The following is a 23,087-nucleotide window of genomic DNA, read 5'->3' as shown; positions in this document are numbered from 1 at the left end:
TGGAACACAATCCGGCCAGCAGGTCTGTGCCCCTGCTGTTCCTTAATAAACAGCCCTTGCCTGCTGACAATTGACTCTGGCCTATTCCTTTTCCATTTTCTCTACAAAGTAGACTCTAGCATTTGAGTTTGGAGGGGTGGAGGCACAAGTCTTCTCAGGATGAGGTAATCAAGAGCTTTCTCCAGACTGCTGTCCACTTTCTGCAGCAGAGGGACCCCATCCAAAGACCATCACACCCTTCCCAATGCCCGCCAGACATTTGGCTCCCTTCATTTGCTGAGTGATGCAGTCCTACGTATGGAACCCCGGAAACGTTGCCTTCCCAAGCAACCTAGTGAGGATGATCACAGGACGTGTTTGTGCCAACCAAGAAAATCAGTCCCTGCAGAACATAGTAGTAGTGTTATCTCAGGAACATAGTAAGTGCTCACAAAATTCAAGTTGTATTCAAAACCCAAGCGTTTCCTGCCACATTTTCCTACAGGAGGCAACTAAATAGGTGTTTTATAAACGTGTCACTTCCCTGAACACAAAATACTATTCATTGAACTCCAGGAAATGGAAACATGGAGGGCGTTTTGTTAGTTTTTGTTGTTATTGGTGGTGGTGGTGGTGGCGGCAGCGGTAGTGTTTGTTTTTGCTTTGGTTTTTTTCTTTTTTCTTTTCTTTTGTGGGAGTAAAGGGGAAACACTGAAAGGGAGGGAGGAAGGGTGAACAGACGCAATCATGCTATTTAATATGTCCTATGTAGCTTAGAGGCACGGATGGGAAGGGGGCCTGGGGGAAAGCAGAAGAAGGGATAGCATTGCCGAAAAGAAAGGAAAAGAAGTGTGCCCATTACCTAACTTATGAAATGGTAGGCCCTCTGTACAATACCTTAATAATAACAATAACATTATTTTTTAAAATAATGTTATTCAGGGAACAGACGGGATGGGAAATGTAGGGACTGAAGGTCTGGGACTACAGTGGCTCATCCCTTACCCAGCCCATGGCTGAAATGCTGACCACTGATCCTTCACCCCTTAGACTTGGGCTAGAAGGAGACTTGTCACGCCATGATGTCTCACAGGCTACGCATGGCCTCCTGGCTCTTCCTCTTGGTACAGCACTGGGTCTGTTCTGAAGGCATGCAGGTTTCCTGGGCCAAAGCTGAAGTAGGAGGAGGGAATATGTTCTGGATTTGAACCTCACCCAGCTGCACCTACTACTGGGAGTTCTGGGAGCTCGGTGCAAGAAAAAGTGTAGAATCGTTTGGTTCAGGTGGAGCCAGTGTGGAATATCATCCTAGAAAGAAAGCCAGGCAAGACCAAAAAGGCCCTGTGCTCAGCAAAGACATGTCTAGGCGGACGAGGATGGACCAGCAGTCATCAGGGAACATGGGTTCTAATCTAACCTTGCTGACAGGACACTAGCAAGTCATGTAAAAAGAAATGCTTCCCACCAGGCACAGGTGGGTCAAACCTACAATCTTAGTTCCTCAGGAGGATGAGATATGAGGATCACAGTTTGGAGCTTTTCATGGCAGACAAAACTATGACAATTTCATTAATGAAAAGGCAGAAACGGAAGATGTGACTCAATGGTAGAGCACCAGCTATGAGTGGAAAAAGCTGAGTAAGAGTTCCAGACCCTAAGGCCAGACAGACTCTCAAAGGGTCAAAATGGGACAACATGCAAGACAAATGTGTTTGTATTCTATGAATGAATTTTTTTTAAGGGCCACCTTAGTATCACTCCCAGTTAGCACCCTTTCTCAACTGCCAGAGGATGAAGAGAAGGCTTTGCTGTTCTGTTTTGTTTTGTTGGTTGTGGGGCTTGAACTCAGGGCCAGAGCACTGTCCCTGAACCTCTTTGTGCTCAAGACTAGCACTCTACCACTTGAGCCACAGCACCACTTCTGGTTTTTGAGTGGTTAATTGGAGATAAGAGTCTCAGGGGGGTACTTTCCTGCCCAGGCTGGCTTCGAGCTATGATCCTCAGATCACACCGGTGCCCAGCGGCCTTGCTGTTTTGTTCTTCTAGTTTTTTAAGCTGCCGGTCAGCACCCTGCACACACACCCACATTGGGGCAGATTAAGGATGTGTCTCTTCTGAAGAAGAGGAGCATTTCCTGCTTTGGCGGGAGAGGGATGTGGCTCCTCCCAGACCTCACTGCTGCTTCAACACCTTCCCACTCCAGCCTGGAGTCCCCCCACTCCACCCGCCCAGAGTTACTCACTCCTGGAAACATGACTGATGACTTGGGGATGAGTAAGAGACTCATGTACGACACGACTGACTGCTGGAAGGGTGAACGAGTTCAGTCCCTCGAACACAGCCACGCAGGCCTGCACCAGGAGTCTAGGTCTCAGGACCCAGGGAGGAGTAGGGCTCTATTTATCAATGAACAGCAGATCCTGATCTATTGTCTCCATCAACCCAGACACTTAAAGCTCTTGTCTCAAAATAAATAGTAACCAACTCAGCATGAAGTGACAGTTCCAACGTCTACCTGGGCAGTAGGCACAGGACTTCTTGAGCTCCTGGTGCATGGGTTCCATAGCCAGGCCCAGAGACAGCCCTAAAGTTGCCAGCCAGGCCTTGGCTGCTTTGGCAGGACCTGAGTCCTGGGGGGCCCAACCTGTCAGGTACGTGTGTGCATTGCGGGGGTACGTGTTTATACTCTTGTGAACACCCTAATCCGCAGTGTCAGTCAAGCAAATAGCTTCTGTCTGCCTTCTATTTTCCATGTGCCTCAGGTTGGAACATTTGGTGGACATAGGATCACAGCAAAGGAATGTATTGATTCAGTGCATTTTTAAATGTCTCCTGAACATTCTTGGAGTTACAGTACAAATTGAACATATTAATAGGAGCAAAACAGCATGCGGGCTAGGCTTTTCTGGCACTGGATACATAGTGCTGAAGAATCGGTTTCCCCATACCTAACGTGGGTGTAGTGAGGCCACTGGTGTTATGGAAATTAACAGGAGAACTGTGAGCCATGGAGCAGCCCCACCCCAATGTTCTCTGCAGCCAATGGCACCAAACCATGTCCTCATGCAGGGCCTCACTTCCCAAACCACCACTGCTCTAGCCTTTGCTCCTTCCACATCTTGAGGGTCATTGCTTGGATCCATAGAATTCCCTGTGAGTTGCTCAAGATAACAGTAAGGTGTTAAATGGAAAGACGTGATCAAAACCTTTCAATGATAGAGGAACTAGAACTCAGAAAAATAGTATGAACTGGGCATGGCATGGCATACCTGTAATGCCAGCATTTCAAAGGCAGAGAAGCAAGAGTATCACGTGTTCAAGGACAGCCTGGACTACACAGAAAGATCTCACCTCAAAACAAACAAATGCAGAAGTAGTACTCACTAGACACAATGTTGAAAATGACCTATACAACTGGTGGGTGGGAATGGGAGAGGAAAAACATTGAGAGATCAGGGCCTTCCTGCTACTTTGGGACCATCAGGAGACCAGAGAGGCTCTGCAAGTTTGTTTCATGTTTTCCTAATTCTTGCTGTCTCCTCCATTGCTACTCTTCCTCCAATTCTCTCTGCCTAGCCTAGGGGATTTTTCTCTAGCCTTAGGAGAGTTTCTGGCTGGAAGCAAGAGGGAGAGCTTCTCTCTTTCATGCTGTTTTCCTCAAATATGTGACTCTGTTTCCCTGAGGACTTGGGCTTTGAAAGCCAAAGCCAGGAAAGTCCCCTCCTCCCTGTGCTACACCCTATGTCCACCTCCCTTGGGCCATCAACAGAGCTCTTTAAATGGTTAAAAGGGCAAAGAATAAACACTGAGGTGAATCAGTTGATACAATCTTCTGACCCTACAGAGAGTTCTCACTGCCTGATTTCAGACTGGCTGGAAATATAGTGATGGTAACAGTATGGTACTGGTATAAGGGTAGGATTAAAACAGAGAGTCTAGAGGTAGATGGACAAGTATGTGATCTACTGACTATTAACCTACATGCTTCCATGCAGAAAGGAAAGTCCTTTTCAATTAAAGACTATTAGAAAAAACTGGTTATTTAAAAATGAGCATGACCTTTACCTCATATCACAAGATTCTCCAACATAAATCTTCTTTTTTTTTTTTTTTTTTTGGGTCCGGTCATGGGGCCTGAACTCTGAGCCTGGGCCCTGTCCTTTAGCTCTTCAGCTCAAGGCTAGCACTCTACCACTTGAGCCACAGCGCCATTTCTGGCTTTTTTTTTTTTTGCTTTATGTGGTGCTGAGGAATCGAACCCAGGGCCTCAGGCATGCAAGGCAAGCGCTCTACCACTGAGCCACCTTCCCAGCCCTCCAACCTAAATCTTCTAAAAGACAACAGAGAAAAGAATCTTCATGACTGTGAAGAAGGTAAAAGTTTCTAAAACAGGTACCAAAACCCTAACCATTAAAAGAAACAAAAAGTGTATTAATAACTTGGACTTCATAATTATTTTATTTGTTGGCTTTTGTCTTGCTTTGTTGCCCAGATTGGCATCAAACTCATAATTCCCCTGCCTCAGTTTCCCTCAACATTTTTTTAACTCAAAAGATATTGTTGAGGCTGAGCATTGGTGGCTCATGCCTATAATACTAGCTACTCAGTGGGCTGAGATATGTTCACTAACAGCCCTGACAGACAAATCTAAAAGAGTCTTATCTCTCCAATGAACCAGCAGAAAGCTAAGAGTAAAGCTCAGCATTGGTGGCTCACACCTGTAATCTCAGCTACTCAGGAGGCTGAAATGTAAGGATCAAGGCTCAAAGCCAGCCTGAGTAAGAAAGTCCATGAGACTCTTATCTCCAATTAACCACCAGAAAACCAGAAGTGGAGCTATAGCTCAAAATGGTAGAGCGCCTTGAGCAAAAGAGCTTAGGGACAGAGCCTAGGCCCTGAGTTCAAGCCCCATGACTGCTCAAGCAGTAGAGCATCAGTCTTGAGGAGGAAAAGCTAAGAAACAGAGCTCAGTCCCTGCGTTCAAGCGTCAATATCAGTGTGTGTGTGTGTGTGTGTGTGTATGTGCGCGCGCACACACACACACACATACACACACACACACCATTGATGGAACTGGAGTTGATAAGTGGCCAATAGCTTCTGGGGAGGTGACAAAAGGAGAGGGGAGAATCAAAGTTCAAGGCCAGCCCAGCAAAGAGTTTGTGAGACTCCTCTCACCTAGTGGCTAAGTCTGATGATATGTGCTTCTCATCCCAGCAATGCAAGAAGAAGCACAAATAGGAGGATCGCAATTCAGGCTAGCCTAAGCATGACCCAGTCAAAAATAAAAGAGCTGAGGTAGCACCGTGCTGAGCCAGCGTGGGCAGGCCCTATCTCATGAAAAGAGCTCGTATAGTGCCTCCTAGCAAGTGTGAGATCATGAGGTCAAACCCAGCATTGCAAAAAAGAGATAACATGGGTAGGAAAATTGGCAAACCAACCTAAAAGATATTATGAAGTATATCTGACCAAGTTCTCATGGCTATCATATACAAAAAATAATAAATTTATAATACATGTAAAATGGAAAAGGAAAATCTGCAAAGAAGATGCCCCAAAAGAAGAACCACACACATGAACAGACATGTCACAAGTGAAGATTACCAATAGCCCATAAACAACTGAACATTGCTCAACATCGTGTGTTCATCAGGAGAGGCAAATTAAAAGTACAGCACAATAGCAGTTTACACCCACAAGAATAGCTGGCTAAAGCTAAAAAGACCAACAATCCCCAATGTTGGTGAGGATATGGAACATCTCTGCCTCTTGCCTGGTCATTGGCGGTACAAAATGATAAAGCCCTGTGAGTCAAAATTGTAAGTTGCTAGCCTTGAGCAAAAGAACTCAGGGACAGTGCCCCAGGCCCTGAGTTCAAGCTCTATAACCACAGCCCTACAACAAAAAATAAAAACAAACAAACAAGAAACTGGATGCAACTCGGTTGCCCAGAAAACAGGTAAACTCACTGTTGTATCTTCATGCAATAGAATAGAATAGTATTTGGCAAAATGAACAACCAATAGATGCAACAAACATTAGTCTTAGAACTATGATGAAAAAAAGAAGACAGCTCAAAAAGAGCATGGTGTGGTTCCACTTTTACAAAGTTCTAGAACAGGCAAAAACAGTATGATGATAGAAATCAGAATATTAGTTGCCTTAGGGTAAAGGTTGAAACTGACAGGAAAAGGAAAAAGAATAGCATGTGGCATGATGGGAAGGTGCCATATATTGACTGGAGTTGTCGTTACACTTGGGCATGGATCTGTCAAACTCATAGAACTGTGTAATTACTATTCACCCACCTCACTTGTATCTCAGTAAATAACAAAAACAGTTGCCAGTGGCTAACCAGGGGGAAATGGAGGTTGTTATTTAATGGCTAGGGAGTTTTGCATGATGGAAAAGTTCTGAGCCGGACGCCAGTGGCTCACACCTGTAATCCTAGCTACTTAGGAGGCTGAGATCTGAGGATCACAGTTCAAAGCCAGCCCGGGCAGCAAAGTCTGTGAGACTCTTATGTCAAATAAACCACCAGAAAATGGGAAGTGGCACTGTGCCTCTGGTGGTAGGGCACTCGCCTTGCGCTGAAGAGCTGAGGGGCAGCGCCCAGGCCCAGAGTTCAAGCCTACTGACAAACAAAAAAAGAAAAAGAAAAAAAAAAGAGAAACATTCTGGAAATTAGTGTCACAACAGTGTGAATGTTCTTAACACCCCTGAACTGGAACTTAGAACTGCCTAATATGGTAATTCTTTATATCCTCTACCATAGGGTTAGCAAGCAAAAAGAAAACACAAAATACACTTTCTGCAGAAGTATTCACAGCACAACTTTATTTCTAAATACAATATTGATGTAGCTTCTTTTTTTATTTTTACGTATTCATTTATTTATTCTCTCAGTTCTGGGATTTGAACTCAGGTGATCTACCACTGGAGACATACCTCTACCTATCTCTAAGTCTTTTCACTTTAGTTTTTTTTAGGATAGGGTCCTGTGTTTTTGCCTGGACCATCTTGGACCTTGATCTCCCTATTTGCGATTCCTGAATAGCTGGAATCACAGGTATGTATCACCACACCCAGCTATTGACCCAGATGAAGGATTACCTAACTTTTTGCCCAGGCTGACCTCAAACTATGATCCTCTCAATCTCTGAGTAGCTGGGATTATAAGTATGAGCCACTGTACCCAGCTGTAGTATCTTAAAATACAAAAAGGCAAGGAAATTCTGACATTAGTTATGTTTTGCTACAATACAATGAAAATAAAGATGTAAAAAAATTAAATTTAAATTGGCCCAGGTGGGCCTTGCTGCCTCGACCCTGTCCTGCCTGTTGGTTTTTATGGTCTCATAGGGACTTGTATGGATTTTGTAGGGAAGAAATAATCAAACCCATGGTGCTCCTTCTTGGGAAAAACAAGTTCTAGAACTACTTCTGATGAATTTCTACTCAAAAGGACTAGTTTCCTAGGTCTCTACACTGAGTATTTTCCGCTCTTGCCATCTCCCATTCCCTCCCAACCCTCCAGGCAGATGCAGCTCCTGTAATAACAGGTGCTTGTCAGAGTGACCTTACCCCGGCCACATTGGGCCTCGGACTCTGCAGCTCTGCTCAGCACACAGGAGGTTTATAGGGATGTGGACCGGCGTCTGCTTGGACCCGCTTACCTCATGAGTTTGCCTGATCAGTTGGCCGAGTCTGATTGATACTCCCCTCTATCCAGAGTTCAGATCTTTCTGTCTGGCTGTCTACCACCGCTGACATCTTGTTCATTGTGTAGACAATTCAAGAGAAAGTAGAAAACTGGAGGGAAAGAAAACTTAGGAGCAACAGGGGTGAGTGAATCTTGGATTTTCCAGAGCTTGGCCTGCATGGCCGCCCCCTCTCACCAGCCTGCACTGCTCCATTCTGCAGCTGCCACAGCCCGGTGCCACGTGGTGACAGTGGGATCACAGTGGGAATGAAGAAGGTGTTGGTGGCGCGGGGGAAGTCGGTGCTGAGGAGGACGATGTGGCAGAGTCCTGTCCTTCATGCCTCACTCTCAAGCTGAGGTATGACATGGACCCTGTTAAACTTTGCTCAGCCTCTGCCAGCCCTGGCTCTCCCAGAGGAAGCAGAAAGGACCCGGAGACCCTGCCAATGAGCACATTTTCTGAGCCAAGAGGTTTAGCTCTCCTCACAAGGGGAAGATAGCAGTGAGGATAGTGAGCTGAGCCAAACTCCCTGGCCCCTATTCTGGAAGGCCTTGCTCCCTGGCCTCCATTGCTGACACTCGCATGGCCTTCACTAAGCCCACCCCTGAGAGACTGAGAGGGCGCCGCTAAGCGCTTTCTGTGCTGAGCTCCTCAGGCCTGGTGAGGACTCTCCATGTCCCCCTCTGGCTCTGCCAGTCTAGGGAACACGAATAGGGCTTGGGAGATTGAGAAGAGCTCCCCCACCCTGCACACAGGCTGGCTGGAGTCTGCCATGGACAGATGGGTAAGGTGAAGGGTGGAGGAGGGCTGGTTAGCAGGTGCTGCTGGATCCAGGTTGGAGGAAGGTAAAAGAAAGAGCTGTATCCTTGGAGAACATCCGGTCATAGACGAATGAATTCAGGACAGTTAAGAGCACACATGCTGGTGCTGAGTAATTGTGACACCAGTCTTCACAGTCCCCCTGACCCCTGGGGACATCTGTCTGATGTCCCCTCTAGTGGCACTGACAGACACTGGCCTTTAGCTCAGACTGCTATGTGGGAGACGGGACAGCTGACAGGGACAAAGCACTGCTCACAGGGCAGCTCCAACTCCAAGCTGTCCTCAGGGTGATATCACAGCAGCCCAAGGTTACGATCCATCAAGCCTACTTCCTAGCTGAGGAAACCGAGGCTCTGAATGGAGTGGAGTTGCCCAAGGTCTCACTCAGTGGGGTGGACACTGTCCTCCCTCCTCCTCCACTCGCTTCAGTGACCATGTGATCATCTCACCGCAAGACAGAAAAAGAGGTTTTTCTCCACTGCCTTCCTCCCGGAGTTATCTCACACGCACAATGTAACCTTGGAGGCCTGCAGACAAGCCCTGACGCTGAATCTGATTTTAAGGGCAGGCAGGAAGCATGCTCTTGGGAAAGGGGTGAGGATTGGGTAGTTTCCTGAAATAAAATGAATACATAGGATAAGCACTTATGGCTGGGCGAGGTGGCTTGTGCCTGTAATCCTAGCTACTCAGGAGGCTGAGATTGGAAAATGGGTGTTTGAAGCCATCCTGGGCAGACAAACCTATAAGATTCTTGTCTCCAATGAATCAGAGGCATGATTCAAGTGGTAGAGCCTCAGCTATGAGCTAACAGTAGTGAGAGCATTAGGCTCTGAGTTCAAGCACCAGTACTGGCATTATCATCATCATAACAATAACAACAACAACAATAATAATAGAAAATACAGCATATGGCTGGTGGAAGAAAAATGCTTACCTTTCAAGACCCTAGTGCCCATTTGTCTAGACAGAGGGAATGAGGGGTGGGAGGGAGGGAGTTTACCTGTCATTCCAAAGTTGTTTCCAGAGGTATGAAGAACACCTGTGTCCCTCAGAGACTGGATGAGTGCTGTCAGGTGGACGGCTGAGAGTCAGCAGGCTCAGACAAGAGCTCTCCTAAGGACCGTTTGATCTTTTGATCTCTGGGGAGCCTACCCAGTGAGCTGCAAATGGTCCAGCAGGGGAAATTCCAGGCTGAGTGAATCCTAGCACATTTGTGTGTCCTCACTGTGGCTCAGTGGCTGTGATCCTGATGGGGAGGTTAGAGGATCCCCCTCTATTCCAGAACATACTCCCCTCCCCCAACTAAGTCCAGTGGTTCCAGATCCTCAATGTATGTCGTTAGATGTAAGTAACAGCCATTGGAGATGTAGGAACACTCTCTGTCTCCGCTTTCTTCCCAGGCTCACCTGCCCCTGTCCCCCAACCATGAGAACCCCGTACCAGTGCTTCCAGAGGAAAACCAGCTGCCAACACAAGCCAGAACTCTAGGTCCAGGGACACATGTTTATTCTTTTCAGCAATGACACCAACAGCTCTCTCCTCATTTCCAGCCACACGAAATGCTGGTACAGGGCAGCAGGCCAGCTTCCCTCAAACAGAGGAATGGACCACCAAACAGTCCTGGAGGTTCAAATGACTGCCTGGGTCCCAAACTCTGAGAGGCACCAGAGATCTTAGTTAACCTCCCTATGTGTAGAAACAGGGCAGGCCCTGAGCTCTGCCCTCTTGTCAACCAGACAGGGCAAGGAGCCCAGGCAGCTGGTGGCCTGGTTCTGTTTTCCTGTCAAGCACCTGAGAGCAGAGAGCTCCTCCCTAGCAGAGGCCAGGCTTAAGGGGAGGCTGGGGAAGGGAGGCCCATGAACCCCCTAGCCTCAAGTGAAGGCTGCAGTTGCTTCCTTTTGAAAATGGTGGGAAGGGGTGAGCTGAAGGACACCAGGAGTCTGTTGGGTTGCTGGTACTCTGCCTTCTTTTGAAATGATGGAAATTCTACAACCTGACTTCAGCGTTCCTCAGAACAATAGATTTGGAGGTGTTAACCTAGTATCTTTTTATATGTTTAGAAATAGCCCTGCCACCACCTCCAAAATTGGGTGCTTTTTTTTTTTTTTAAATAAACACAGCAAGAATGCCAAGAGGCGCCCTAGCACAGGTGACTGTTGTGCAAACTCCACGCCCACCTGCGTGGGAGGGGACCCGCCCACAGCTGCCGCCCGGCTCCCAACTCCTCCAGGCACACCCAGCTCATTAGGCCTCAGACACACCCAGCTGTTCCACTCCTGGTTGAACCAGAATGCCTGCAGCCAGCAGCAGCCCAGCCCCTTGAACCTAAACAAAGGGCCTTGCAGGAGTTCACCAGGGCCCAAGGCCTGGGTCCTAAAGAGCTGGAAGCTGGCGCTCAGCACCTGCCCTCAGCACCTGGCTCTGGTCCTGCAGGAGGTCCTAGCACCTGCATTTCTGCAGAGGCCCAGAGCAGCCACGAGCCCCAGTGGGAACAGGGCTGAGCTCTAGGTGGTAAAAATAGACTATCTAGAGACTGCCTCCCTCCGTGGAGGGTGAGCAGCAGCAGACATTATCTCACTCCTGCTCAATGTCCCCCAGGCAGGTAAGGGTGGGACTCCAGGCTGCTTTGCAAAGCCCTAGCAGAGAAGATGCGGCAGCTGGAGAGAAGGCTGCAGGCCACAGCCTAGCACCAGCCACCAGCTGACAAATAAGCGCTCTGCTCTCTGGGCCTGCGAACACCTGCGAACACTCTGGTGCCCCCAACACCCTGTGAATTCTCCCTCCCCGGAGAATCCAGACCTCACTCCCCTCCCCTTCCAGAGGCACAGCACCCTCTGCCTGCCTTGGAGGCCTTGGGGCAGGTCCCCTCCTTTGCAGTCATCATTGGGGTGCTGTGTGGCATGCAGAAGGACCAGCTGCCAGGCCCAGCCCCACCAAGGAAGTACAGCGAGCTCAGGGATGCTTCTGCTAACTCAGGACAAGCCGGATTGGGGTTAGACAGGTGGGGACATGCTGCTATTTGTGGGTGCTCCTGGCTTTTCGGTTCCTATGGAACCGTGAAGGCGGCAGCCATCTCTGTCCAGTCAGAGCCAGCATAGAGTCACGTGCCACTGCTGGCTTGAAGGTACCCTCTATGCAGACAGCCAGCAAGAGCCATGGCTCAGACAAGAGACTCCAGGGCAGAGAGCCCACCCTAAGCCACTGGCCAGCAGGATGCCTCCCTTCCTGGCCTTATAAACTCAGGAAGGGCTGGATTAAATGAGATTCTCTTGCTTGGAGTCCTCCACTGTCATTAGGCTGGGCTCCCTGACTCCCAATCCCCCCTTGCTTCTCTCTATAAAATCCACTTTAATTGGGGATTAGAATTAGCCTTAGTCTAAATTAAAGGCTGGAAAGGGGTTGGTGATGATCAACAGAGCTTTAGAAGCAACTCTGAGCGGCCAGCCTGGGGCCTCTGAGGAGGGAGGAGAGGAGAGGAAGCCTCCTGGTAGCCCCCCAGGGAAGTCTTACCCCAAACCCAGCCTCGTGTGGCTAGTGCTGTTCTCTCAGGCCTGTAGAGCCAGGGCTAAGGGATTTGGACTGAGCCCTGTCCTAGAGACATGGCAAAGAGGAACTGGGGAGGAAGAGGGAAGGAAGACACAGGATATGGGGCAGTGAGCACTGTCCTGGGAGCCACAAGATACTAAGGACCATCTGAAGAGCTTGAGAAGTCAGATATTCTCTGAAAACCAAACCTACTCAAGAAGAAGGAGGAGGAAGAGGAGGAAGAGGAGGAGGAGGAGGGGGAGGAGGAGGAGGAGGAGGGGGAGGAGGAAGAGGAGGAGGGGAAGGAGGAGGGGGAGGAAGAGGGGGAGGGGGAGGAGGAGGAGGAGGGGGAGGGGGAGGAGGGGGAGGAGGAGGAGGAGGAGGGGGAGGGGGAGGAGGGGGAGGAGGAAGAGGAAGAGAAAAGGAGTGGTAGTCAGCCACTAGGTGATTTATCCCTGTAATCCTAGCTTCCCAAGAGGCAGATATCTGAGGCTCGTGGTTCAAAGGCAGCCTAAGTAGGAAGTCCATGAGACTCTTATCTCCAATTAACCAACAAAAAGCTGAAGTAGAGCAGAGGTAGAACACAAACCTTGGATTTAAAAAAAAACTAAGGAATCAGTGCCCCAGCCTTGAATTAAACCCCAGGAGGAAGGCCCAGGACCAAGGAGTTGCAAGTTTCACATTTCTTTTAGTTACTCTTGGAACAGGTTAATTATTTATAGAACATGTTTTTTGCTTTTAAAGTATTTTTCCTATATGTGATGTCATTGAACTTCATAGCAATGCAGTAGCTGTTTCTCCATTTCATAGATGACACAGCTAAAGCTCAGTGAATGTAGTAACCTCTTTAAAGGCTCCCACCAGGCCTAGAAGGTTGGCAGTCCAACTCCAAGGACAGCACTCTCTCCAAGACGGTTATCCCTTCCTTTTTTCCCAAGAAAAGATAGAGAGAAACCCCACCTGGCCCCAGACAGTGGGAGGAAGTGTATGTGGTCTATAATCAGAAGAGTTCAGAAGCCTTCGTGCTTGTCCCAGGCCTGTTCATGGGGCCATAGGAGAGGAAGAAGGCCTGGAAGTCAAGGGGTTGAAATAGCTGTGGTTTTTTTTTTTTTCCTTCTGGAAAACTCCATGATGTCCCTCATCCAGGATGAAAGTCATTAGCTACCCTCAAATACCTAAAAAATCATGGGGAGACAGGAACAGGGAACAGATGGTGTGAGGATGAGCTCTCTAGCCATGAGCACGGCCCGGGAATGTTTCAGGCTGCTTTGGAAAGTGGAAAGCTCCTCATCCCTGGAATAGTTCAATCAAAGACGAGGTAACATTCTGCCCGAGGAATGTTATAGAGTAAATCCAGCCACAGATAGTTGAGTGGGAGGACTGGTATGCACGATATTTATATTTCTTCATACCAAGAGCCTATTTCAGACATGAGAATTATTGCAGCTTTTATTTGGACTCCTGAAGCCACTGTACCAGCGCCATATTGAATGGACAGAGAGAGAGAGAGGAAGAGAGAGAGAGAGAGAGAGAGAGAGAGAGAGAGAGAGAGTCCCTGTATCTCACCAAGTTAGTCTGACACAGAAGGTATTTCTGGAGCTCCAGGATGCGGAAGCCTGAGTCTGTCATTCTCTGCCCTTCCCACTGGGTCACTGGGACACTCACATTGACTTGGGCGGCCAGTCAGGGACTTGTCTGAGCCATGTTTGCAACTGTCCCCTTTACCACAGTGAGCAAATAGGAATGATCAGGCCAGGTAGAGCAAGCCCTGCCTTAGCCCTGGGTGCTGGCCAGACACCTGCAACCACGAGGCAGCTGGCCAAGTCACTGGCCATCTTTTTTTTGCAAGTTGGCCTGGACAGATCTTTCTTGTTGGGCGGATTTCTTCCTGGATACCTGAGGACCTGGAATCCAGAATCTGGGTGAAAGGATTTGAAAAGAGCATTCCCACAATATCCATAAGACACCCCAAGTTAGGGTTATGGGACAGTTGTCCAGGTCAATCCCTCCTCCAGAAAGCCTCCAGGACTGACTGGGCCCAGTTGATGAATACAGACTGCCTTCTTTCCCACCTACCTCTTGGCCCCTTCCGATCTGCTGTTTGGCTTTTGATTTTTCCATAGAAGGCATTCATAGTCAACCTTTGTCCATTTTCAAAGGTAGCCATCTCTAAATGTATTCTTCTCAGGCTCTCCTTCCTAACCATGACATTGGGTCTACCCAGATCATCTAGGATAGCCTTCCTAGCTCAAGAGTTTTCATCACATCTGCAAAGTCTCTTGCCATGGAAGGCAGCATCTCCATAGATTTGTAGCTTAGAATGTGTATCTCTTTGCGACAGTGTTATTCTGACCTAACACACACCATTATTAAGAGAAAGAAAAAAGCAAGTCATAGAATAATGCCTACAGAGTGGACTCATTTGTATAACATACTAAATAAATTTATACAGAGGGAAAACTCCTAATGAATCCACTAACTGGTATCTTCAGGTTAGAGCTTACAACTCCAGCTTAAGAAACTTTTGTTGTACAACATGTATATTTTCATGAATTACTCAAGTAATTGAATTTTTTAAGTCATCTAAATAAAAAAGAAGTATCTCCACCCCACCTTTCTTTGTGGCACTCAAAGGACAGCAAATGAATCATCAATGCCCTATAAGCTCCTGGGAATCATTCTGGAAAATGTGGGCAGACCAGTGGCAGCTCGCAGGAGACTCGCTGCCCAGGGAACCCCAGAAAGCTTTGAAGAAGGTAATGCTTCTGCAGCCTTCAGGATAAGGAGTTTTCAAAGGCAGAAAAGGGATAAGAGCAATGTCAATGAGACCAGGCCAAAAAGAGTCCAGCCTTTATCCAGCGAGTGGGTACCTCTGAGTGGAGGCTGGAGGTATAGGTCAGAGGTGAGCACAAAGGGCAGAGCAAGGCACACCTGTAGAGCCGCCCGCCTGCCAGGCCCTGTGCTGAGTAAGAAGTTAAGTTTAGTTGTGTGTTTTGGTGGCAAGAAAGAGAATGAGACTTGGGGTTGGGAGCGGGAGCATGAGAGATGGGGCTGCTCCTAGAGCTCACAGGGGAAGGGTGAGAAAGGAAGCAGAAAGGGCCAAAGCCAGAGGCAATACCTCCCATACCCAATACACTTCCAGGCTTCTTGTAGTCCTAGCTCCATGCCAGCCCTGGGGCAGGTCCAAGTGGCAGGAAGGTCTCAGGCAGCCTACTGAGGCTTAGGTTCTATTCCCAGACCGGGTGCCTCTAAGCTGACAATGCTTCTCCACGTAGTGATGGAGGTAGCTGGCCACAGGCCTGGCCCAGGACACCTTGGTAGCAAGGTGATTCTCCATGACACTCTTGGGGGATTCTAGAGTGGGGGCTACAGCAGGGAAAACTCGTGTGTGTGTGTGTGTGTGTGTGTGTGTGTGTGGTGGAGGGAAGGGCTTTAATGGGTGACACTCCACATGCTTGTCCTGACCAGCCCTGTCCTGAGGGAGAGCAAGCTGTAGGCCTGATAGCACAGTCAGGGTTCTAATAGCACATGGGTCCAGACGATGGCTTCAGCCCCTATTCTGCCAGTTTCAGGCTACGTGGCCTTGGACAAGATGCTTAGCCCCTCTCTCTCTCCCTCATTTCCCCATCTCTCATGTGGGGATAATGATGGGAGCTACCCCCTAGGTTATGCACAATTCATGCTGTCACACAGCAAGGCTATGTTTTGGTGGCCACTCCTGATGGGCCCTTGGTGGGTCTCCCTGCTGGGCCTGGCAGGTAAGGGGGATCATCTAATGGTCTCCTGTCAACCACTCACCTGCTCACACCTGCTCCTGAGTCCCAGGTTGGCCTGAAACACAGGAGAGGGAAGGAGTGGTAGCTACCAGGCTTGGGGGTAGAGGTAGGTGGTACAATAGTCATGATGTCTGTATGAATTGGAAGAAGCAGAAGGGAAAGGAGCTCCAGCATGACAGATAGCCCCACAGAAAGATCTGCACAGGGCTCAGACAGCTGGGTACACCTGCTGGTCACTAGATGCCCAACATTAGGGCACCAGAGACAGATCGATATAAGCAAGGGCGCCTCAGCTCTGTAGCACAGTGTCGAGGTATCTGTCCTGATCTCAGAGGCTACTCTGAACAGATCTGCATGTGAGGCAGCTTGTTGGAAACGGTGATAGCTGTTCCGAAGTCAAGCAAAGACCGATGGCTGCCGAAGCAGGTGACGGGGTAGAGGTGAGTACCTGGACACTGAGTCCCTGGACCTGCAGGACAAGCAGGTCAGGGGCTCGGCACCCTCAGATGGCCCATGAAAGCGGGGGCTCATCTCCCACAAAGGGTAGCAGGAAAAACCCCAACAACCTGCAGACCAATGACAATGTTGTGGCTGGGTGGGGAAACAGTAGCCACCTGTGGTTTCTTCATGCCATTGACAAACAGGCCTGGGAGGCAGCCGCAGTTAGTGTGAGGTTCAGGCTATCGGTTCAGCTCATGGGTTAGGGATTCTCAGAAGGGGCCTGGCTGGGGGAGGAATAGAAACTATGGTCACAGGGGGAAGCTCAGCCTGTTCACTAACTGGCTGTATAGCCTTGGACCTGTTGCTTCATCCCTCTCTCATCATAGGGGAAGATGGCTTCAATAATGATGGTGTGGGTCCTTTATAGGGCTGACTGCGTTTGAGTTCTTTTAAAGTACACTATGTCCCATAGTCCTTATGGCAACCCTATGGAATAGTTTTGCCAATAACAGAATGGAAGTTCAGGGAGGTTAAGTAACGTGTTCAAGGTCACTGAGCAAATGAGTGACCAAGAAGAGATTTGAGCCTCCTTCTATATCCAGTTCCAAAGTGCCTGCAAACCCCTCAGCTGGGTTAGTACTGTGCACAGACCATCCTAAGCATGAAGCTTCAAGGAGATAGCTGCCTGGGTGCCTTTGGGCTCCACCTGGGTGCTGTTAGCGAACTGGACACTGAGCCAGACGGGCAAGATAGGCAGGGAAAGCCCTAGCTAGTGACCAAGACCCCGCAGCACATGGAGAAGCCAACCCTGCCACCTCTGTGATATGGTCCGCTGCTCCCACAGGTGATGAATGCCTCTGCCTGCTGTCCTTATAGACCTGCAAAAGGTGCATTGCCTTGAGTTTGCACTGAACCCAACTTTGGAGTTTAGTACTTAAGTCTTCCGCAGAGAAACTTTCTTATCTTCCACTTAAATTAACAACTTCTGTGAAAACTTCTACAAGAGATCGTTTCACTCATGGCTTATTTCATGATGAGGCAGAAAGACTGAAGCAAAAAGCACCAAGAAAGAGCAGTCATTGCTGAGTTGCATGTAGTTCTCCGATGATCAGCTGGGTAACATTGGGCAAATCACCTCCCCAGAGAGCCTGAGTTTTCTCATCTTGGGGATAGTTGTGAGGAATAAATGCAGAATGTACAAAGGGATTTTTACTGGGGCAAATGAAGTAAAATGGCAATTTTTAAAAGAAACTTTAAGGCCAAGCCGGGTACCTGTGGCTCACACCTGTAATCTTAGCTACCTAGGAGGCTGAGATCTAAAGGCCATGGTTCAAGGCCAGCCTGAGACTCTTACCTCTAATTAACCACGCTCCAAAAAAGCCCAAGGTAGAGTTGTGACTCAAGTGGTAGAGCACCAGTCAAAGTTACACTAAGAAATAAAAAGAGGAAACATGAAGAGCTTTAAATCCATCTGTGTTGTAGAAACTCATCTTCCCAATCCAGATTGGAGATTGTGGTGACCTAAGGACAGTATGACAGTGTTCTTACCATTCTTAGTTGTTGAGCCAACTGGAAATTTCATGCTTCCTTTAAAACACAAATGAGCTGGCCACTGGTGCCTCGTGCCTGTAATCAGAAGGCTATTCAGGAGGCTGAGATCTGAGAATCATAGTTTGAAATGAGCCAGCATGTCCCCACCCCCACAAAAAAGTCTGTGAGTCTTGTATCTCCAATGGCCCAAGTGGGAGAGTGGCAGCCTTGCGTGGAAAAGGCAAGTGAGAGTTTGAGGCCCTGAGCTTAAGACTGAGTACCAGCACTCCCCTCCCCCAAATAATTACCAGACAGATGCTATGTGTTAGAAAGTTCTCCCTACAACAACAAGTGATCTGTAACTCAAAACCTAGGAAGTGGAGTTGGATGATTAGAGAGACAAAGCGCTTTCTAGGCTGTACTCTAGCTTTTGAGGAGATCCTGAGCAAATCTGTCAAAGGAACGGAGAGAACTCAGTGTGGTTGTGGAAGGGAGGATTGTGAAAATAAGAGGCCAGAAGCTGGATCAGCTGAGGCTAGGGAGATAAAGAGGAGGCCAACCTGACAGACTCTCTTACACATTCTGGACTTACCCTAGCGAAACAGGAAGTCCTTAATTATGTAAACAGAATCCTATTTTGAAAAATAGGATTCATTCATTTCCCTTTTAGATTTCTGTGTATGTGACCCTCTTCTGGTCACCCAAACAACCACTTGTCTGAGAAGTAGAATTCGGATGGTCAAAGAAAAAGAAATGTGAAGAATGAGATAATACTTAGCTTCTGACATCCCAAATGCGGTTTTTCAACTGGACAAATAAAGGAAAAGAATGTCTTGGTTGTCTTTACCTTCCTTTTAAGATAGCAAGAAACAAGCTTGTTGGTGGCACTTTACCTAACGAAGCTAGTAGAGGAACACCACTGTCTTTAGACCAGAAGATGGGAAGAGGCCGGGGAGAAAGCAGGCCATGAGACCTGTGGGTGTGTCCTTACCTTTTGTCTTCTGTTGTCCCAGACAGTAACAGCGTATTAGATGAGGGAGGGGTAGCTCTTCTAGGACCCCCATCTTCTACAAAGTGACCTGAGATATCTCCTCAGAAGCCTTTGTATGAATGTAAACTTGGTGGCTTGGTGTTTGGGGCCATAAGAGAGCTTTACTTTTACCTTCTCAAGCCATGTTGGGTCTCATGTATTTAAAAAGATGTCCATACTAGCTCTTCAGCTGTGGCTTTTACCGAAGAAACTAGCTAGAAGCAGATAGACTGAAAGCCTGTCAAGCTGTTAAGGACTGTGTATTGAAGGTAGGGTCAGGGAGCAACGGATTCGGCCTGTTACTGTACTAACTGCTAAATCATAAAAGAGCTCCTGGGTCCAGAATCTACAGCATAGGAGGAGGTAGACCATGAACATTCAATGCCTACTTTCCAGTGCCAGTTTCAAGGGCGGCCATGGGAGAGAATAGGCCAGTAACAACCTCCCAAAAGGAAACATCCAGAGATACAGACACCAATAAAGTAATCCTTCCTGGCAGCTCTAAACTTGTTCTATTTATTTTGGCAGTACTGAGGATGGAACTCAGAGCTTCGTGCTTGCCAGGCAGGTCCTCGACCACCCAAGCCACATCTCCAGTCCTTTTATACATTGTTAACGTTCAAGGTAGGGGATCTTGCTTTTATGCTTTGCCTGATCTGGGGAACATGATCCTTTTGTGATCTGCCCATGACACTGGGGATGACAGGCATGAGCCCCTGTACCCAGCCATTGGTTGAGATGGAGTTTCTTAAACTTCTTTTTGCCTGGGCTGGTCTTGAACCATAACCATCTGAATTCCACCTTCCAATTAGCTAGGATTATAGTCTTAAGCCATTGTGCCTGGTATGTGTGTGTGTGTGTGTGTGTGACAGAGAGAGAGAGAAAGAGAGAGAGACAGAGAGACAGAGAGAGACAGAGAGAGAATAAAACCACATATGGTTCTGTTTACTTGGGTTCTGTGTTCTGGGCAGCTGAACCCAATCCTAGTTGTTGTTCTTCCACAGTAAGCCCTAGGCAGGAGAACCACCTAAATAGTTTGGGCCTAGCAGCCTGGAACCTGCAGCGGCAGGAGTAGACCATAGCCCCCTATGATGGGTGTAAATCTCTGTTGTACCGTGGGGCTTGGAGATGATCGTGTCGTCCAGTGACAGGGATGGCGGTAGTAGGGCTGGCTAGAACATGTCCATTTGAGACAGGCTGACCTACTGGGCGGATACATGGATAGGGGGATTGAAGGAGCAATCGGGGTCCAGGCTAGAAGAGTGAGGCACTTGGCAGGAGGGCCCGACCACTGTGCAGTGGCCAAGGGTGGTCATGGCTGAGATACATCTGTAGAATTTCCTCACAAGAACGTGCACAGTGTGGGGGCAGGGGGGCAAGGCAGCACCCTGGGAGCTGAGAGACGCGTGGAAGAGGAGAAGCAAGCACTCTTTTAAGACTGTGGTGAAGTGAATTGGGAGATGGCGGGGGGGGGGGGGGTCATAGATCCGTTTTGGGTCACTTTTTGTCATTTTTAAGAGGAGAAAGGTTTGATCTCATCTTGTTAGGGAAAGGCCTTTGGAAAAGTAGAAGTCAGTGAAGGAGGGAGAGATTCGTTGAAAATGGTCCCTGAGAAGTGGGGTACGGTGGGACCCAGCACTGGATGCAAAAGTGGGACTTAGGGAGCAGGAGGGACTTCTCTGGTAACACGGGAGAGAAGCTGTCAGCGTTGTGATGGAGACATAGAGACGATCCCTCTGCACGCCATTCACTACAAAAGGGGAAGATGACCTCATCCGCAGAAAGTGAGGGGCTGTGGCACAGTTTGAGAAGAGAAGGGGCCATCTGATGAGCCCTTCTGGAGAACAAGAAAGAGACCTGGTCAGGAAAGCATCAAGATTGAGGTCCAGGGCAACCTGGGGACACCAGTTCATGGGGGTGGGGGCAGGGGAGCAGGCTGGAGGTCCTGTACTTTTCTCCAGAAGGAAATTCTTCCACTGGGCCTCCCACCTGCCTTCGCGTGCCCATGCAGTCCATGGACCCCTGCGACTCCCGCAGCTCCTCAGTGAGCATGCTTGAAATTGAACTCAAGACCTGGACCGACATTTGGCTCCCCCTCTTACCTCCTGGTTTCTGTTCCTAGAACCAGATGCTTGGAGCTTGGCCTCTCCAGGAATGCCCTCTTGCCAGCCAGGACTCTCTCTGGAGCCTTGGTGGAACTTCCTGTCAGCCTCCTATCTTCTTCCCCACCTGTCCTGCATGCCTGTTAATCTTTCTAGAATTCGACTGCAGTGATAACACCCCATACTCAACTGTCTCCTTAGCAGCTCCCAGTACCTAGAAATTAAACTCTCATTTCTGTTTAGTCTTGGCGGGGGTGTCTCAGATTAATTGCAACAGGTTCTAAGAAACCTTCCTTCACCATCATCACCCTAGATTTGGGAAGGTTCCATTAGTACCTATGCCCATGACACCTTACTCACTTCTGTGATTCTGAGTGAACTTGTAATGATGTATTTGTCCTTCCTGAATGAGATGGGGGTGGGACACAAGGACTTCTGTACTCACCTGCCTCCTGGTACAAAGACAGTGCCTTGCACAAATGACATTTGATAGATGGCAGAAAGAGAGTTAAGACTTCCTTTCAATGCCCCCAAGACCACAGTTTAAATTCCAATCATCCTTAAAAAGCATTGTCTGCTCAGGACATTTGAGCCTCTCTCGGCCCCTATTCCATTCCTGCCTTCCTCCTGTCACTGTCTTCAAATCATTCCCTCTGCAAGGCCCTTGATCTCTCCATAGCTCTCATTTTAGCAAGGATTTTAGTAGACAGGATAAAAGTAAGGAGAAATAGAAGAGAAGCTAAAAACAGAGAGAGAGAGAGAGAGAGAGAGAGAGAGATTTCCTGCTCATCACATGGGAAGTGGGAGTTGAAGATTCAAAATGACAAGTATTATCTGCTGCCTTTATTCTTTCTGAGCTGGGGGTATAGATGCGGCCATATTATCTAGCAACTTCAACCATTAGACAATCGTTCTGGGTGGCTGAGTGGCCAAAGTGAGTACTATTTATTATTCTAAAGCACAGAGGTGTTTAGGCCTATCCAAGATCCAGGAACAATAGGTGAGTTTTAGGGCTTTCCCCATATTGGCTTCCTACCTTTCTGTCTCTGTTCATTATGCAAATTTTTTTACCATTTCAAGGGAGAGGGCAGACAAAGACAGCTAAGTCCCTGTAGCTTAACATTTAAAAGGAATATGTCTGAAGAGAAGCTTAACTGCTTTTTCAATTGCTTTCTGGTTTTTAACTTCTAGCCATCTTGATATCTAAGAAGAATGTGTTGCCTATTTCCTTATCTATATATCCTGTCTCAACCCCTCTCCCCAAATGACTTTGGTCCCTTTAAATCTTAAATGGGGTATAGAGGGTGGATGCTCTCTCTTTAGGAGATGCTTCATGTTGAGCTGTGGAATCACCACCACCACACATAAACCTGCCCCAGGCCAAATGTCAGTGTTCTCTATTCTTCCACTCCAACCAAACTTGAGGGGAGCTTCTGGGCTTTAGTTAACTACTGTTGCCAAGAACAAGATGAGACGATCCAGCAGAGACATCTTGTGCCACATTCACACACGCTGTGTCTTATCTAGTTGTTCTAGAAAGTGCCTTTTTGTGGTTTCACACACTTAGTGGGACACAAGAATATTTTGAATCAGTGAGAGATGTTTCTCTCTCATACCTACCTTAATAGGAAGGTGATAGTTTCCTTCTTCATACTCCTTTTCAATATGGGGAGTCTCATATTTATGTGAAAAGGGCTTCTGTTTTCATCAGTGAACAGTCTGTCTTTTCAAGTTTATTTCATCTTTATTTGAGGAATAAATAATTGCATGGCTTATGTACCAGATCAAGATAGTGATGGAATTTGCTGCCACTGTACCCAACGTATCACTGCATAACAGAAAGAAACTTCTCCCTGAGCTGGTATGTCTCAACACATTAGCAACAATTGTCTCTTGGACTACTGGAAGAGACCATGTACATGAAAGCACAGGAAAAAATGTATGAATCTAAAATAGGGTAGAAACCACACCACTAAGTTATTAGCTTATTTTTTATGCCAATGTTTTATATTATTTCTTTTTCCAGTTCAGAAAATAGAACCATTGGGAGTATCTATCTAAATATGTCATAGAGACAGAAAGCAAACTGGTGACTACCATGGACAGAAAGGGTTGACTGCTTAATGCTATGAGTTTTTTCATGGTGATGAGAATGATTTGAAACTAGATAGAGGTGGTG

The 23,087-nt window shown here is 47.8% G+C and overlaps 1 protein-coding gene across 1 annotated transcript in view; it reads right to left on the bottom strand.

Annotated features, from left to right (window-relative positions):
- The window catches only part of Plb1 (phospholipase B1), a 180,185-nt gene extending 165,989 nt beyond the window's left edge, over nucleotides 1–14,196 (bottom strand). Inside the window, exon 1 of the mRNA XM_042696639.1 lies at nucleotides 14,106–14,196. Coding sequence (XP_042552573.1) covers nucleotides 14,106–14,196 — 91 coding nt within the window. The remainder of the gene's footprint in view (nucleotides 1–14,105) is intronic.
- Nucleotides 14,197–23,087: the final 8,891 nt, after the last annotated feature.

Source organism: Dipodomys spectabilis, unplaced genomic scaffold (genome assembly GCF_019054845.1).
Source record: "Dipodomys spectabilis isolate Male_0828 unplaced genomic scaffold, ASM1905484v1 ptg000210l, whole genome shotgun sequence".
Classification (NCBI taxonomy): Eukaryota; Metazoa; Chordata; class Mammalia; order Rodentia; family Heteromyidae; genus Dipodomys; species Dipodomys spectabilis.
The sequence above is the reverse complement of the archived record's forward strand: the minus strand, read 5'-3'. Positions and strand labels throughout refer to the sequence as shown.